This window comes from Acartia tonsa, chromosome 13 (assembly GCF_053477335.1).
Source record: "Acartia tonsa isolate MP-2025a chromosome 13, ASM5347733v1, whole genome shotgun sequence".
Classification (NCBI taxonomy): Eukaryota; Metazoa; Arthropoda; class Copepoda; order Calanoida; family Acartiidae; genus Acartia; species Acartia tonsa.
This window is the reverse complement of record NC_137272.1, coordinates 23,468,508-23,487,937: the sequence shown is the minus strand read 5'-3', so window position 1 is coordinate 23,487,937 and position 19,430 is coordinate 23,468,508. Positions and strand designations below refer to the sequence as shown.

At 31.6% G+C, this 19,430-nt stretch overlaps 1 protein-coding gene across 5 annotated transcripts in view; it reads right to left on the bottom strand.

Annotated features, from left to right (window-relative positions):
- The window catches only part of rsh (Rap GTPase activating protein radish), a 106,727-nt gene that overhangs the window by 19,916 nt on the left and 67,381 nt on the right, over positions 1-19,430 (bottom strand). For all 5 annotated transcript variants that reach the window (XM_080146082.1, XM_080146083.1, XM_080146084.1 and 2 more), the window contains 14 exons: positions 19,260-19,357; positions 17,417-17,528; positions 16,582-16,630; positions 15,293-15,367; positions 14,251-14,319; positions 13,849-14,008; positions 7,801-7,911; positions 6,318-6,369; positions 5,897-5,986; positions 4,333-4,441; positions 3,995-4,143; positions 3,449-3,556; positions 3,159-3,248; positions 2,502-2,578 (listed from right to left, as the gene is read on the bottom strand). In XM_080146082.1, the coding sequence (XP_080002208.1) occupies positions 2,502-2,578; positions 3,159-3,248; positions 3,449-3,556; positions 3,995-4,143; positions 4,333-4,441; positions 5,897-5,986; positions 6,318-6,369; positions 7,801-7,911; positions 13,849-14,008; positions 14,251-14,319; positions 15,293-15,367; positions 16,582-16,630; positions 17,417-17,528; positions 19,260-19,357 (1,349 nt within the window). The remainder of the gene's footprint in view (positions 1-2,501; positions 2,579-3,158; positions 3,249-3,448; positions 3,557-3,994; positions 4,144-4,332; positions 4,442-5,896; positions 5,987-6,317; positions 6,370-7,800; positions 7,912-13,848; positions 14,009-14,250; positions 14,320-15,292; positions 15,368-16,581; positions 16,631-17,416; positions 17,529-19,259; positions 19,358-19,430) is intronic.

The window sequence follows — 19,430 nt, the reverse complement described above, 5'->3', positions numbered from 1 at the left end:
TATTGACGAATATTACATCACTAATTATCTTTTCTTACCCAATATTACACACTTAATTATCTTTTCTTAAAAATACAGAAAATATAAAAATTAATAAGGTTTGTCATATTCCTATTATTACATAGTTGATTATTTTTTTTGAAAATAAAAATAAATAAACAAAATCATATAGGATAATCATATATGTAATATTTATTTTTGAGATATTGGATAATTTCGAATTTAGACAGCCCAAGGTACTATGTCTGTGTGGAGCCACTGGTGTACTTTGACGCTTGCCAAGCCGATACAATGTTATATGTATAAAAATACAAATCTTTACAATAAATAAATCCGATATCTTGCTGCATTATTCAGACATCCTCCTACTATTAGTTGCAACTCCTCCAAGCATAAGTTCTGAACAATTAGGGAACCGAAGCCTTTGTGAGAAGTCGCTATTCCCGTTGTGATCCCTTGGCAACCCTGCTTGACTGGTTCCTGTTTAACAAATTGTTTGATCTTAGTGTGAAATTTTGTCCGTTTCTAAGGGGAATTTCACACCAATAGTTGCAGGACACAATAAATTTCCCGACAACGGTGGTCAAATCCCCGAATCCTGGCTGAGTCAAGGCGGAATCGAGGTCGAAAACGAATGACAAGAACAAAATAAAAATAAATAAAGTAAAAAAAGCGATATCGAAAAAGCGATATCGAAAAAATAAATCAAAGATCGGAAATTGAAAATCGAAGATCGAGAGACAATAAAAATGAAAACAAAACATTGGTGAACAAGGAGTAAGGCGATATTAATTTCGATTCCTACGGAATCTGAATTTTATTCTTGAGAAAGGATACAGAGAATCCTTATGTAAACAATACGAGTAATATGCGATTCCTCCGGAATCTGATTTTGGTTTTTTGAGATATAAGGGATATATGTCCCTTAGTGTGTTTGGGTTCGATTCCTCCGGAATCTGATTTTAGTGTTTTGAGAACTTGAAGAATAAATATTTTGCCTGTGTTTCAATATTTATTTAAAAATAAATTACTGATTTTTGTAACAATAAAAGAATAATGTTAGCTGGAAAGTTAGAGGCAGAAAAGTTTTATTTTAGTAGGCAATACCGCTTTTTCTAACATTAAATCTTTAACTGTAAGAGAAACATATAAATAATTTATTCATTAAATGACATTTTATTTGAAATTGTTAAATGTTAAAAAGAAAGAGACTATTATGTGACCAAATGGGCCAATATTATATGATTTCTTCAAGCGATTAGAAAATATCTCTAAAAACATCCTTAGTAAGCTAAAAATCAATTTGAGCTTCCCAGAAAAGCTTCTAAATTCCTATTTTTCAATAAATATAAGTAAGTTTTGATTTTTTTGTTGTAAAAATAAAAAAAAACTTAGCTTTGCATTTTCTTTGTATTGGCGCAAAAAAAAGAGTTTCTTTTATTTACTTGAAAAGAGTAAAAACTAGAACAATTATGCCCCATAGTAGAAAAGCTTTTTAGACAATTTCATATCTTAATTTTATTAAAATATTGATGGGTGCTTTCACACAAACTTATTTCTTGAAAAACAAGCCCATTCGGGGATAATAACCCAAGCTAAAATAACCCGGATACCATGTCATTAGAATAATATCTCTGCGGGGATCTTCCTTTACCTTTACCTAACCATAACTAAGTATCAAAAATATTTTTAGTTTCTTCAAAAAGTTTGTTTGTAGTTCATTTGCGATATGGGAAAAACCACGTACTTGCATACTAAGTTGTATAGAATATCTACTCAACTCTAAAAAAGTTTGTACGTGCTGAAGACATTTTCTTTGTTATTTTGTTAACATGTTGTTCTCAGAGTCAGGGACAGGAGGATATGGCAACAAAAAAACTATTTTGACTTAAATCTAAAAACTGTTTTTATTTTCATATATATGTATAAGCTACCAAAAGCAAAGTATGCATAAAAATATAATTTGATCTGCCATTGTCCAATTCCTATATTCCTGATTTACTCTTCACTATTATTCAATTCTTCAATACAATTTACAAATAAAACATTTTTATTTCAATTAAGTTTTTAATTATTGCAAAAGTTTTTGTTAAAAATCAGTTTTTTTTCATATGGCAAGACAATAATTACGCAACATAGTTGACTTAAACCCAGACAGGAAGGGGACATCACCTTCGCTAGCTTAAAAACTTTGGGAACTTTCATTCAATTTTGAATAGTTGGTTCATTACTAGCTGTTTCCAAACTTTTTACCCAAAGATTTTTTTCTCTATATAAGGAGTTATTTTATATATCATCATTGGGGATTTGTGTCGATTGTTTTATAAAACCATTTTACCCCTTCACGCCACTATCAACCTACTTATTTGCTTGGACGTCTTTGCGAGTAGAACTCGACTTAACTGTTAACCCACCACAATTTTAAAATCATTACAAAAATGTGCTTTAAATTGTCTGTGGTCTATTTGCCGATGGAGGAAAATTGTTGAAGCAATTCGTACCTGAGATTTGAAAAAGCCCTTGGGATGCTGGGAGAATTGGGAACTGATTTGGGACGGGGAGCCTCTATTTCTGGAACCTAAATTATAATAAAGTGTCATTATTTCATGAGAGTTATTGTAAAATTTCTTTTCTTGTGTAAAAGTGAAGAGTCGACTCTCCCCAATCCACCCAAGTGTCCCTAGATGCCATAAGAGGCGTAGCCATAAGTATTGAATTAAATATATTTATATTTTGTGCGTGACCGACAGACAAACAAAATAAGTATGCTGTATACTGGAACTGGATGTTATTTGGTGAGGCATTTTTTGTAGCTGTCCTAGCAAAATGGGAATAAATGTCACTTCTTTTGGCCTACGTATTTTATTGACGTCAGGAAATACCCTATACCCCATCTCTTTCCTAGGGGGTTTCTTTCCCCCTTATCTTCCTCTTTCACTCTACTATGACACCAATAGAATAGGTAGTCTAAAAGCTGGGACATCTATCCCCATTTTCCCGCCCGGGGCACTAAACACAGCTATCATATCTTTTCAAACATAAATTATCAGTCTGTCTTCAATAGTACTCGAGAAAATCAGATTTCGACAAGATCGTTGTTTGACTACCGAACGGACAAAGTGAATAATATAGTAGCTTACAAAAATAATTGCTTCTACCTGCAGAAAGTTAGAGCTGGGTTTCTTGTTATGTACAGAGGGGGAGTGGAGGGTGGGCACGGGACGGGCTAACAACTCAGCCACAGGAACCTGCAAATTGAATTTTTTTAAATTTTTAAAATAAAAAACAAGAATATATCTATATTTATATCTTTTTCAAACTCTTTGTAGTTAAGTGTACAAAAACATATTTAATTGGTTAGATTTTAAAAAATATCTAATTTTAGTCTAAATACAAGTTAATTAACAATTTAAAATTGACTTTAAAAGGTTAGGTTAGTTTATGTTACCTGTGGGGAACCAAAGGCTGTTGAAATACCATACAACATTTCTTGAAATACACGAGATCTGACACCAAGAATGGCGCGTACACCATACAACCTCTTCTTGTTGGGGCCCTGGAATTAGTTTTTGTTTAATATTTCTCATTTGGGCCCTGGAAATGACATTTTTTTCTAGTTTGGGAACTGAATACTTTCTGTAGTAGTGTCTCTTTCTCTATACATGAAAACCCTCGTTTACCTTAAAAGAAAGAAGTCTCAAACAGCTGTTTAAATACCTGCTATTGAAGAAAATAATAGAAAACAGCTGCTTTTATTACCTGGAGTACAAGGAAGGTGAAGTGAAGTCTAATCTATACCTGACCTTCTTAGAAAATTGTTGAACAGCTAATTTTACTACCTGGCCTTTGAGAGAGGGTGATCTCAAACAGCTGACTCTGATAACATGGATTGTGATGTCAATTTTTTTATCTGGCTCACTTAGTGTGATGTCAAATAGCTGATTTTACTACCTAGGCCACATTGAAAGTGACGTCAAACAGCTGATTTTACTACCTGGCCCACATGGAAAGTAATATCAAACAGCTGATTCTGCTCTGCCAGAGAGTTGACGAAAGCAGCTGCAAAATCCTTTGCCATCTGGTCTTGGCCCTCAAACTGGTCCCTCACTGAGTCTAGCAATGGCGATGAAGGCCTCATGTGACCTACAATGAAAAATTATTATCAAAAGCTTTGTAAGCACTGACGTACATATCATTTTGAAAGCAATGTAATTTTTATTGTATTTTTTGAAGAAATGTGCAAAAAAAACCCAGCAAATTATGTCAACACTCATAGTTCATAAGAAAGGAGTGACGGAATATCTCTGCTAATAGTTTTAGTAAAATGTTTACCTATAGGTCTCCAGGAACCTCTTCTGTAAGGTTTTGGTATCTGTCCAGTTTCTGCGTGATTCTGCAGGTTAGCAACTAGATCCTCCAACATCTGGCTTCTAGTTCTTTCCTATACAGATAATAATTGGTAAGGTTTTTTGAGTGATTTAAGTCAAACCAACACTGTTAGCGAATTCAATTCCGCATTTGATAAGATATCTTAGGAATAAAAATTAGGTAGGAAGGGGACATAAGTCTGTTTATTACACTAGTCCCCAAAGTATTATAATGACGTTTTCTTATTTGTTGGCTTAACAACCTTAACCCTTAACGGTCGGGGGGGGGGGGGCGTTGAACGCCCCCCCCCCATCCGGTTTTTTCTATCTCATTTTCTGTGTGTGAAAGATAAAGAGCCCAAACTGCTTGACTTTTTAAGTATGGGTATGACACATAACTGAGAGTTGGAATTTTTTGAATATCTCCATCCTGGCGGGCACAGGATGCCAGCAAACCTGGCAGGGTCATCCAGGTAAAGAGCAAAAATATTTTTTTGACTAAAACAAAGCATTTTATCATACCAAAATACTAAAAAATCCTCTAGTAGTACATCCTTATATAAAATACAGGTGTTCAAGTCACTTTCAGGTTCCAGGTATGATCCTGCAGGTCCTGATCCTCCAGGTCTCCAGAAATCTTTAAAAGGCTCCTGTGGCCGTAATTTTTGACTTAGAGACTTCAAATTTTAAACTTAAGCTTTACTTACATGTCTACATAACATATTAAAATTTCATGAAGATCCGCCGCCGTTATCCCGCCGACCGCCGACTGCGGCGGCTGGCAGCTACCAAGTACAGCTGCGGCCGCTGAAACTTATATTTGATATTTCTAATGTAAAATTTACATAAAAATAAACATTTTCTGGAAAAAAAATTTTCTTCTAGCTTCAAAAATAAGAAAGTTACAGCCGTTTGAAATTTTTAAGTAAAAAAAGACCTAAAAACAAAGGTTGTTAAATAAAAGGGTGAAGGAAGCGAAAATTGACTTAGACTTATAAAAGGTCGGAAATTCATTATCAAACCATGGACTTGCACAAGAAAATTTAGCCCTCTAGCTCTAATAGGAACTGAGATAATAAGGGGGGGCGTTGAACGCCCCCCTCCCCCCCCCGACCGATTAAGGTGCGGCAAGGGGCCCGACTGTAAGGGGTTAGGGACTTTTATTGAATTTTGATTGGTTTCTTGATTTATTTAAGTGTCTAAACGTTTCAACCACTAATTGTAATCTACAGAATGGGTTATTTTGTGTATCATCATTGGAGATGTACATTAATTTATAGGCCAATGTCTTATCCCTTTAGATCAATGAATAAAAGAAGTAACAGGCATTAATTTAAAGGTTTTGTTTAAGGATTATTTCAGTAATTTAATTAATCTGAAATTGCCAAACAGTTAGATATTCTTTCGTGGTAAAATCGGGGTAACACAAGTTTTGTGGTGTAACCAAAGGAAAGAATGTACAGGGGGAAGAAGTAAAATTGTTTGTACCTTAAAAACCTGGATTTAACGGATTGTCCTGTATGGTTTACCTGCATTCTAGCAAACTTTGGGGCCGAGTAGCTTGCCCTTTCACCATTTACTATCTTGGTGAGAATCCAATCTCGGAACATTGGTCCTTTTTCATCAATTATTTACAATTTTATTCAATGCAATGGGGTAACTCGTTATATTGTTTATTTTAAATTATCAAAATATATTTTACTAGGGATCCCTCTTCTAGATTAAGGTGGTATAATACCCTAAAATAGTTAAAAACCTTACCTGGACATATGTAAAACTACATTGTAAAAGAGAACAATATCGGTTCGGCGGTTAGCAAGTTCAGTTGGTACTGACAGAGAGACAGACACACAGACATTCTGTTACTTTTATGTAAGGATTTAGTAAAGAAAAACATTATTTCTTTTAAATTTCTGCTAAGATAAATCATAGTAAATAATTAATTCCTTTGATGAAAGTGCTTTGTTCCCAAAGATATGGTTTATAGGCTCCAACTTCATCCCTGAAAAATAAAAAAGTGTTGGTTTCAACTTAGAACAATTAAAAGCAGGATATCATAAAGATTAAAATTTTTCCCATCTCAGGAATAACTCCACCCATTTTTTTAACAGATTTCAAAATCCAAATCTCCACCCACAAACAACCAAGGACAAAGATAAATCCACAACCTTTTCATAAACCCCCCCACTCCTCCCACTTTTTTGTCTCCTCCCAGTTTTTTTCTGTCTCCGCCTTCAACCAAACTCACCATCCAAAACTCCGCCTATTTCCTAACCATCAAAAAATTCCTTTAATAAAAACTATGCCCCGCCCCATAACTCAAACAAGGCCAAGAATTATTCCCTACTCCTCCTTTTTAAAAACTAATGTTTTAATCTTTTATTTCAAACTTTTTCAGTAGTCATCTGTATTCTATGGTGATACCTAAGATTCAAAATAATTTGTGACATTGTTCCATATAAATGTATGTTTAATATCTTTGATCATATTTGCTGTTATCTAATGTCTCATGCCTATATTTTTTTAGACAAAATGAATTGAAAATGATTGCTAAAATCGAAATATAACTTCATGTCTTAGAATAGTGTAATTTTTTTTCTCGTATTCATTCGAATCCGGTGGATAGGAACCGGTTCTCATCAATACGAAAAAACTATGTCTAGCATCGTATTATATCCAGTTTTCTACGAATATAGGAATGTACAATCATAAGATTAAAACCAGTTTTTTTAGCCGGTGCCTTCGGCACCACGGGGCTAAAAAAACTAGTTTTAGTCTTATAATTGTACATTCTATATCCGCGGAAAGCCGTTTATAATACGATACGAGAAATAACTATTAAAATAGGTTGAAAAACTTAAAATAAATAATTATATTCATTTTCAAAGTAAAGACATTAAAACTTCCCTTTTTTTTAGAAATTAGACGAAAAATGAAAAAAAAACAGACTAAATAACAGCAGACTAGCATAAAAAAAGACTGTAGGCTTCGAAGGTCTTTTAACCAATTTATTTTTTAAAGATTTTACATTATTTTCCTTTTTTCCACAACTGCATGTCTATCTGATTAAATTAAATCATGATATTTAGGATATATATATATATATATATATCTATTTGTGTGTGAATATTTCCCTAACTAAAGGCCCCAGCAAAATTGGGGATAGATGTCACTGCTTTTGGCCTACCTATTCTATTCACTTCAGCAAATACCCTATATCCCATATCTGTTCTAGGGGGTTTCTTTAACCCCCTCCCTTTTTCTTTCCCTCCTCTATGACGTCAATAGAATAGGTAGGTCAAAAGCAGTGACATCTTTCCGCATTTTCCTAGGGCACTAGACACAGCTACATTGGTTTACGGAGGGTGTCATCATTTTCGGTTGAGCTTAGCGCATCCCCATGGCAAAACCATGTGCACGCACTAATTCTTACCTCGTAACAACACTAATCTCGTATCTAGTTGGTTTAAACTTGATTTTAGGGCTACATCTGACCACAATGAAGGTGTGAAGGAAGTGAGACTTGATACAGCTTGGCGAAAATCTAAACAAAATGATAATTTCTAGAGAGAGAGGGGTCAAGGGGCTATTTATTACACTAGTCCCCAAAATTTTAAAATAACCTTTTTTTATATGTTAACGTAACAACTTTGGTGATTTCAGTGAATTTTGATTGGCTAACGTTAGCTCAGTAAGATGAGTGTTCAAACGTTTCTAAGACTGATTTTTATCTACAGAGGGGAAAATTATGATTATCATCATTGGGGATGTACATCAGTTTATCGGCTTTGTCCTATCCCTGAACAATTTTATAAAATTTCGTTGTTTAAAAGGATATATTTCTCATGTAAAGATGCCAGTAATAATATTTGCTTGGTCTTTCTAGTCAATTTTTGTCTAAAAATCAATAAGGTATACAATTATTTTTACGCAGTTAGACCAGGATCCATAAAGTTCTTCTTCTGAAGAAATATTTATTCAAAAAGTACATTGCGACTAGAAATACATGAATGTTAAAGCTTGGACGCCACTAGTCGCCGGAAGGAAAAGGCAGTTTTTTGAAACAGGCTCTCTGAGATTATTACAGATTCTGATATATACATATATAGACTAATGAAAAATGCAAAAAACGAAATCAAAAGCGTTCCTTCTTGGGAGAAAATCCGGGAAAAAGATTTTAGCTATTTTTAACCTATAATTCACATTGGCAAGCCTACAAAAAATATACAGACATTTTAAACATGTCATTGCTCAGCATCAAGAAGTGGTAGAAAAATGCTACGCATACCATTGGAAAGCTTACAACCTCTAGTTTTCATATTGGTATATAACGTTTTTGTACTATGATAAGTTTTTGAGCTATCCTCTAAAGTATACACAAGTTTTAAAAATGCAGTGTTTTCATGAACTTTAAGTTTGATACTTGTTACACAAACCTTTTTAAAAGTCTTATTGCTTAGCTCCTAGAAGTCATATGATTATTATTTGATTAATTTATTTAAGAATAACAATTATTAAATTAAAATTAGTATAAATAATAGCATAATTATTCTTAAAAATGTGTTGTAGAGCACTAGCAATGTACTAATTCTGGTAATAAAAACTTTTTAAAAAATGGCATTTACTAAAAACTGTTCACATTTTAAATACAATTTTTAAGTAAGCTAAAATTAAAAGTACCCAAAATTTAAACTAAATATACAGCAAAAAAATTACTTGGTGTTTTAATAACTGATTCATTTATTTATTAATATATGTATTATCAGATTAGGCAGCTTTGATATCAAATTTTGGTATAAGCAAAAACATTAAACTCTTTCAAATGTTATTTTGAATTCTAGATATAAACAAAAATCTTTAATTATGAAAGCTTTAATTAACACAATAAGAACAGACAAATCTATATCTATCCTCATACTTGAGTAAAGGGGGGGGAGGGGAAAGTTCTGACACATTTGCGTAAACCTGGTATATAGGCTTTATCTTTGGACTGAGAGGATAGGTTATAAAAGGTAAAATCATTCTTATATGATGAATTTTCCCAAGTTTTAAGATTTTTTGGATAGGCCTCCAGGTTCCGGAGCTCCAGGCCTCCAGGTTGTACAGGTAAAAATGAAAAAAAAAATTATGAATCAAAATATGTATGTTTTTTCTTCAAATATGTGAATAACAATTAAAAAGATGCATATTTTGTTTTATAAGTTTATAATTGTTATTCACATATTTTAAGAAAAAACATACATATTTTGTTTCTTAGGCTGACTCTTCAAAACAATTTTTTTTTTAATTTTTACCTGTACAGAGACCACCTGGAGGCCTGGAATTCTGGAACCTGAAGGCCTGGAACCTGGAGGCCTATCCAAAAAATCTTAAAACTTGGGAAAATTCATCATATAAGAATTACTCCAGTTTGAGGATATAGATTTGTCTATTCTTATTGTGTTGATTAAAGCTTTTCTACAATTAGGGTCAGTTGGTCGGTCTGTCCGTCCGTACGTATGTCAATCTGTAACAGATAGCTTTTGTCGTTAATTTAGGCATGTTAGAATTGTCCTATCGATTTCAACTTAGCATGCTGATTCCTGTAGTAGTAAAGTACGATTTAGGAAGCTTAGCAACTTTATAATCGTTACCAGAATGTCCATACGTCCATTTTAAACATGTTTGCTTTTTGGAATACTGATTCCTAGGACAACAAAGTACAATGTTATAAGCGAAGCATCTCTATAAAAAAGTCCTTAAAATGTAAGTATGTCCTAAACATTATCCTGTATTTAAGCAGTTTTTCAACAAATTTAATGAAAATTTTGATTCGACATTTATTATTATGTTCTGATTTTTCAGTTCTAACACACTACAAGTATAAATGTTTGTTTGTCCTACCGTTTCAGAGCTTTGCTTATATGGATGTTGTCATCCTTGTTTAAAACGTTTTATTACCAAAATTAGAACATTGCTAGTGCTCTGCAACACATTTTAAAGAATAATTATGCTATTATATATACTAATTTTAATTTAATAATTGTTATTCTTAAATAAATTAATCAAATAATAATCATATGACTTCTAGGAGCTAAGCAATAAGACTTTTAAAAAGGTTTGTGTAACAAGTATCAAACTTAAAATCCATGAAAACACTGCATTTTTAAAACTTGTGTATACTTTAGAGGATAGCTCAAAAACTTATCATAGTACAAAAACGTTATATACCAATATGAAAACTAGAGGTTGTAAGCTTTCCAATGGTATGCGTAGCATTTTTCTACCACTTCTTGATGCTGAGCAATGACATGTTTAAAATGTCTGTATATTTTTTGTAGGCTTGCCAATGTGAATTATAGGTTAAAAATAGCTAAAATCTTTTTCCCGGATTTTCTCCCAAGAAGGAACGCTTTTGATTTCGTTTTTTGCATTTTTCATTAGTCTATATATGTATATATCAGAATCTGTAATAATCTCAGAGAGCCTGTTTCAAAAAACTGCTTTTTCCTTCCGGCGACTAGTGACGCAATAAAAAAATCTTGAAGAATTGAGGGAGAGGGATAAATGTAAAAACTTTTTTTTTACTGCTGAGTTTCCGTTTACAAGGCTAAATTATTCCATAAAGTAGGTTGAATGCGTGTGTGTGTTGTATGTCCTGAAAGATTCTAAAATAGATAGATTGATCCTCGAAAATAACATTTAGTGAACTTTAATAATGGTCATCGAATGGTTATAGGTATTTATATAATTGAATGTTTGTGGGAATGTCACCTTCCCCCCCCCCCCCCTACCTACATAAATATAACATTATTCAAGTTAATGGAAATATAGGAACACATGTCTGTGTTTGTGAAGAAAACTAAATGCGTTTTAAATCTATAAATGTACGTCAATTCTAGGTCTACATGAATGCATAAAATAAGAACGGAATACGCAAGGTTGAACAGGTTATATTTTATGAACTGGTTTACTGTCTGTAGTTGCTTTTTTTATGTGCTTTTACCAGAAACCATAAATTAAAATGTGTTTTTTCCTCCACTTCTACTTATATATGTATATAAACTTTCTCGTATTCATTCGAATCCGGTAGATAGGAATCGGTTCTCATCCATTCTATATCCGCGGAAAGCTGTTTATAATACGATGCTAGAAATAACTATTCTTTGTTTTGGACAGTGTTGTGCTTGTTTCATAAAAAAAGATTCATAATCTACATAATTGGCCATTTATTTTTATAACTTTTTTTTATTGATTTTACATTATGTTTAATTAATATGCATAGATATTTTAGTTGGATAATTTTTTTTTAGTAACTAGATAAATATAAATTATATATATAAAAATAAATGCTTTGCTTTTTCAACTTAAAAGCAAGAATAAAAGTTTATTGTCAAATCTTATAAAAACAGTTGTAAAATGGCTAAGATATGAAAAATTTGAAATGGAAAAACAAAAAGAACCCTTGAACTTTGAAACCAAATATTCTACTACTTTAAAGAATGATTTAAAGTTATTGCATTGCCTTACAGAATTTTTAAAAGCCAATCAAAAACAGCCAAGGCAAGCTAAAATCCTAAAAGGCAGATACAAAATTTGGGAAAAGATCTGTTTTGAAGGTTAAAGAAGTTATAAACCCTTTTTATAAAAATAATATTATACCTTACTTTACTCACCTCCCCCCCTTCCACCATTTTAAATTGTTATATTTTCACGTGCACGCCCTCGATTAAGTACATGGAAACTTGAATTGGTACTTTTCTATTGTATTTATAACTAAAAGTGGTTTCAATAACAAAAACAGGATTATCGGCAGAATTCCATGTACACTTAATATAACACCCTCCCCCTACTTCTTTATTTTTTACTGTGGAATTTTTCTCCAAATAGTTTCGAATCCATTTCTCCGGATGTAATGATGCGTGTTTTTTATCTACTTATTTTAATATTCTAACATATTATCACAATTATTCTAAGCCACTTTACTTTTTTCTGCAACCCGTTTAAATTAATTTTCATTTGACTTTTTTTCATTATTTACAATCATAAATAATTTTTCATATTATCACCGGATGTAGTCTGGTAGTCCTCTACATGAAACTCAAAAACCTTAGGGTTTGCTAAACATTACCTAACACAAACTATTAAAAGAAAGTATTGAAGGTTTGGGAGGGGGTTATTGATACTTGACTAATGGCAATTAGAGAGATTTTCTTTGTATACTTATGACGAAAACAAAAAAAAACATGAATCAATATTTCATATTCATTAAAAACTCAAATGCTATATTGAAGAACGAGGGAAAAGGCAGAAAATAGCCGAAAATGCTTGAAACTTTGATTTTGAAAAAATAGCCAAGAACCACCCCGGTAGACTATCTACGATGCAAGGGAAAAGTTTGGTTCAGTGGTTTGCGAGCACTTTAAAAACATACAAAAATTCGTATCCTATAATATAAAAAAGTAAGGATTTTTTGCCTGAATCTAAAGATGTCATAAATTGCTTGTCCGGTTATTTCATAAATTTCTTCGGATGGTTTTAGCATTAATGGCATAGAGCTTTCATAAAATCTCGAATTTATGACAAACCAAACTTTTAAGTCCCTAATAATATTGTGTATAAAAATATCCTAAAAAATTCTGATATAAATCTTTTTATCTTGTATAAAAGTTTTATAATTAGAAGATTAACAAATGACAAAAAGATTAAAAATTAATTATCAAAATAAAACCCTTGAAATAGAGTACAAAAAAAGGGAAAATTAGGGTTTTGAAAATGTCATATAGTTTAAAAGCAGCTCCTATACATATTTCTGTAGCTGTGTTTAATTCCCTAGGAAATCTAGGGGATAGATGTCACAGCTTTTGGCCTACCTATTCTTTTGCCGTCATAGATAAGGTAAAGAGAAAAGGAAGGAGGAAAGAAACCCCATAGTAAAACCCCCCGACGTAAATAGAATAGGCAGGCCAAAAGCAGTAACATCGATCAACATTTTGCTAAAGCACTATAGACAGCTACAGCTACTACATATATATCTAAGTCAGGCTTAGGTTTCTCAACTGAATATTTTCGCAATTTGGATGTTTCGATATTTTTATTTGTTTAAACTTCTTTAACTTTCTTTATGTTACGTTTTTCATTTTAGAAGCTTCGCTACTATAATTATATTGATGTATTTTTCCTTTCCTAATATTTGTACAAATTAATACTTTTTAAATTACACAGATTGTGTTAATTCTTTAGGAAGAAATATCCCAGAAAATTCAACAAATAAAAAATGTACAAACATAACTTTTTAGTTTATTTACTTTCTTTTTTAATTAACATTTCTTTTTTTGAATCTGTTTTTTTTACTATATAAATAGATTAAAAATCATAATATTTTCAGGCTTTATTGTACATCCTATCAACTTTACTTGGATAAATAAAAATTAAAATTCAGAGAATTAGTAAAGAAAAATACACACTTGACACTTATGATATAAAGTCAACAAATTCTCACCTTGTATTATCCGCCTCTAGAAAAACCACACACACAATATCATTTCCAATATGGCGCTTGCGTTGCAACTTCTGCGGGTCGTTCTTCTCATATGGGAGCAGTGTTGACACGTGGAACATCACCTCTATCCCACGCCAGTGAGTGTACACTGAGTGCAAGCCTAAAAAAAGACGATATTTAATCAATTTTCCGCCAAAGTAGCTTGTTAAATAATTTACACATAGAAAGTTACTTCAAAACCGTGAAACAAAGCAGACATTCGAGCATTTTTGCCACAAAAGTAAATCGTATTTATTTGCCCGCTAAAATAATGTTAAATTATGTCTTTTAATTTTTCTTATAGTCAACAGCCCCTTGCATATAAACTTAAAACTTGATTTTTGTGTGTGTAAATAACTTTACCTGTTAAATCATGAACAGTGTCTAATCCTCCTTTGTATTTATCAAATCCTTTAAGTCGCACTTTATCTCCTAAAAATTCCAATATTTATTATATTTAGAGTCATTTTAGATTTATACTTTTCAGATTTTTGAGTATTGCAATTTTTAAATCTGCCAATAAACAGGAAAATATAATTATCTTTAAAAACTAAGTACTGTCAAGGATCAATCAATCTGCCAATAAATGTCATTTAATGATTACTAAAAACTTGATAGTTCTGAGAAGGAGTAGTATTATTAATTAAAAATATTTTGTGCTTAAATCTTGTTTATTATTATGGGAATCCCAGTGAAGAAATTCAGATGCCTATCCTACATATAAAGCAAATCAAGTTTTGAAAATCAGCTAGGTCGGATGGGCGGTCATCATTAGTTATAATTTATAAAGTAGATGCGTTACCAAATAGCTATCCGTTATAAGTTAACATACAGAATCTATATTAGAAAATGTTCTATTTTGATCAATATAAGATTCTGTAATACTTTAATTGTATTTGTTCGTGTAAACTTATATTAGCCATTGTATAACTGTCTAGTAAACAAACAAGGATAGTTTGTTACTAAGCAGCGCAGCCATATGGCATTTATTGCAAAATGCAAAAAACAAGGATGAAAAAATCCATAAAAGCGAAGATCTGAAACGGTAGAACAAACGAACATTAACACTAGTAGAGTATCAGAACTGTATAAGCAGAAGTCTAAACAAAATTGTAAGTAAATTTTATGCAAAATTGCTTAAATTCATGATACTGTTTAAGGACATGTTTACATTTTTAGAACTTGATTATAAAGATGCTTCGATTTTAAAATTGTACCTTGTTGTAATAGTTGAACTGCCTTATAAATTAAGTTATATAGAAGCTTCGCTACATACACCATCCAATGTTTTTGAGAGATTTTTAAGATAAACAATTATGGATAAGAGCTTCATAAAATTGATGTAAAAAAGTACATTTCACTTTAAGCAAAGAAAGTAAATTAGAGCAAGCAAATATTTGTTTACCTAAAATTGTGAGAAATTCTTCAAAATTGTGACTGCTCTCATTATTGTCTAATATCTCCTCTTCTGTATATTGACCTATAAATAAACTGGAGTATATTTCATGAGAAATGCATCTTTTAAATTAAAGAAGGCTGATATAAAGTATAAATTTTTACTCCCATTTAAGGGTTTTTAATATATTACAAATGGTGGTGGAAAAATAATAAAGAACAGAACAATACAAGAGAAAATATATTCTCTCCAAAAACCTGATCAAATAAATTTTGCCCTTTCCTGCAAATAAGAGCCGTTTCAAGTATCTTAGGAAGCACAAGCAAAGTGACAAAATACTTTTTCAGTATTTAATTAAAGGAATATTCATGATGAACAACTACAATTGGATTGTTTATAGAAAATGTAATTTAGTACAGCTTGACTAAAGAAGAACGTTTAATAACAATAAATAAAATACTCATAAGGACATACTATTTTTAAGTTTCACATTAGATCATTTCATTAAGCCACCAACTTTTCTGCAAGTAATAAATAATCATTGTTCAAACAATTTTGCTAAAGGTTTAACAACAAAGAAAAATATACATTCCGAAATTTTTTTTTACCTAATTAATGTTTATGTGAAAGATTAAAATTCCTAAGATGTTACTTGATATTTTAGTTTAGTAAATTGAGAGACAATTATGAAAAAAATCTAGATATAATATTTGCAGTATGACGTCGTTAAATATACCACTTCCTTTTCATATTTTCATAAGTTTTCATATGAGTTACACATCATTTATGAAAGTTGTACAGTTACATTTAAGAAGTATGTGTCCGGGTTGTAAGATCTCGTACACAGTAAACAATCTATTTTCCTAAATTTAAATAATGGTCTAGGTAGGACAGGAGAGGTTAAATTAAGTTTTTAGTCTATTTTGTATAAAGGGGTATTCTAAGAAAAAATACCTCTGGAAAAATATCCAGAAAACACTCAAAAATTTTAGAATCAACTACATTTATTTCTTTATAGATTTCTAGTTTGGACCAAATATGAGCGTAAATAGAGTAAATTAGAAGCATACTGCCAAAAAAGTTGATCCAAATTGTTCCCCCATCAATAACTTTTAATCGACCAACTTAAGCTTTTCAAAAAAAATGTTAAATTATCAGCTTAGCCGTTTATGATATCTTAATGGGCACACATGCATCAAATTGCTTTAGTATATTCCATTGAAATTGTACAAAAAGAATGATTTTCTATACAAGTTTCTAAAACAAATTTTGTCGATCATTTTATATTACTCACTCACCTTCTTTGACGTAGATTATACCGACTTTCAGTTCAGATTTTATAAAAACCTAAAAGAATAATAAAGACTTAATAATGATTATAAAATGACAGTTTCTTGTATTGTCAGTACGCATACCCACGACTGTGGCTCAACGAGTAGCGCATTCTCTCATCGCAGGGAAGGTTATGGGTTAGAACTTTGGCTCAACAAAGTTTCATAATTAAAGAAGTTTCTACTGCTGCTATGTCGTAGCATTGATAGTTAGAGAAAAAGAATACCTTGGCCCAAAACAGGCCTAACTTATTACTATGCATAGTTAAGGGCGTCCAGACTAAGGTCGTGCAATCGAATAATTTGTTGTACTTTGGATGTTACTTCAACTAATACCCTATGAGTTTTTTCAGTAGAGGAGAAATTAGTTATCTTAGGTTGAAGGACATGGCGTTTTGTGCTTCGCTACTTAAATAGATGTTGTTATCCTAGGTTAAATTCTGTCCACAAAATCTTATCTTTTAATTCAGATAAAAAAGTTCAATTAATTAATTTCCTTTAAAACATTTCACTTTCAAAACGAATATATATCATTTTAGTAGCAGAGCTACTCTATAATAAGGATATGTCTGTCCAAGTCACTGAAAAAATTTAGGGTTTTCTCAATGCTTTTATACATTTTTATCTTATCAACATTCGGCTGAACTTTTTATAACCAATTTTTTTTATCAATTGTGGTAAAATATACACATTCAAAGAAGTTTCAGATAGCAGAAATTAATTCTGTTTATAGAATCTTTAATTCAAATCTGTTTGAATCATTCGAAAAAAGCGACATCTATCGGACCTAGCCATAACTAACCTGATCTAGTTTGAGTAATTCCTCTGAGGTGTCCGGCAGTTGTCCCAGGGTTAAGGGCGGGTTTAGGTTGATTTCTCGCCCCAGAGAGGCAACTACTTCTTCTCTGTTGTACCTAGACAGCATATCAATTTGTCAATAAGCAAGGAAGCTTTTAGGTTGAAGGGAAATTACTCCTTTACCTCATGCTTTTTGATAAAAACGTTAATTTGATAAATACGAAATATCGGAAATTTGCTTTTTTAAAAGTAAGAGCTTTAAACGCGATAGTAAACTAATTTTTAGTGGATCTCAGATACCTCCCCCCTCCCAAAAATAGGTAAAAGGGGGATGGAATTAATTTTTTGGGGTAAGTGCAAATCTAATTTTTTAAAATCCCCATTCAGATTATCCCCTCCTCTATCCTCTCATAGACATCCTTTGAGTTATATCATCTTTTCTAATTCTAAAATATAGCTCCACTACTGAAAATGAATCTTTTGAGCAATATTTAATATCAAATTGAATCTTTTTGGTAAATTAATCCTAAGGTTTGGTTAGCTTGTCACTTCATACAGGGTCATTCAAGAGAAATGATTTTTTTTAAAACTTAATTATGCATAGAAAATAAAACAATTATGTAATATCCTTTATATATTTGGAAAACCTATTATGAGACATTTATGTTTCAAATAGTTGAAAATGATTATTTCAACAAATTATGTCCTAAAAACCGGTTTTTCCAAAGGCCTTTTTTCGAAGATTTATTGATTTAAAGGTTGTAAAAAAATGTGCACCTTTTTGAAATTAAAATTGCTTGGCTTGTGTTAATAGTAGAAAAATGTTATGCATATCGTTAGAATCGTCATAAGCTCTATTTTTTTACTACATGAAAACCTTTCCAGTGCTACGCATGGTATAGGAGCTACGAGGTAAAATGTTCCAATTTCTTAAAACTTTTCAACCTTTTTCTCAAATTTTTTAACGTAGCTCCTAAACTATAAAAAGCACAAAAACGGGTCTTATATTTTCAAATATTAGAGCTTATGGCGATTCCAACGATATGCGCAACATTTTTCTACTATTAACACAAGCCAAGCAATTTGAATTTCAAAAAGGTGCACATTTTTTTACACCCTTTAAATCAATAAATCTTCGAAAAAATGGCCTTTGGAAAAACCGGTTTTTAGGACATAATTTGTTGAAATAATCATTTTCAAATATTTGAAACATAAATGTCTCATAATAGGTTTTCCAAATATATAAAGGATTTTACATAATTGTTTTATTTTCTATGCATAATTAAGTTTTTAAAAAAATCATTTCTCTTGAATGACCCTGTACATTAGAGATACCTCGTGTAGAGGTTAATTTACATTTAAGTACATTAGACTTAGTGTGCAATTCAGATACTAACTGCTATGCCTCTAGGGGTATTTGAGGGAAAGGATTGAGGAGCGAGATCGAACCCAAAATTTCAATTTAGTTTCAAAAAGAAAAAGTAAAAAAGTAGGAGGGGAGGGGTATTTTGTACAGGCCATATATGATTTCACTTGGGACCTAAAAACCTTCACCTTACCTATAAGAGGCTTCAATGTAAAGGAGAACCATGTCGGTTCAGCAGTTATGTAAGATAATAGTTATTTATCGCATTGTATTATAAACAGCTTTCCGAGGATATAAAAATGTACAAATTCGGCATCTCGGGGTTAAAAACTGGTTTTATTCCTATGACTGTACATTTTAATATTCGTAGGAAACTGGATATAATAAAAAAGCTATACAAAATTTTTCAGTATGGCTGAAAACCGGTTCTTATTCACCGGATATTAATCGGTTTCGAAGCCATACTGGGAAAAAATCCTACCTGTCTGCAAATACACAACTGGCAGGAATGAGACCATGTATGGTATATCCAACAGCTCGAACCAAAATTCTGAATTGATCTCTTCCATTTATGTTTTCCTAAAGCAAATCAGTTTATACCTTACTTTAACTAGTATTCGAGGAGCCTTACTCCAAGATGGGTTGCCGTAAA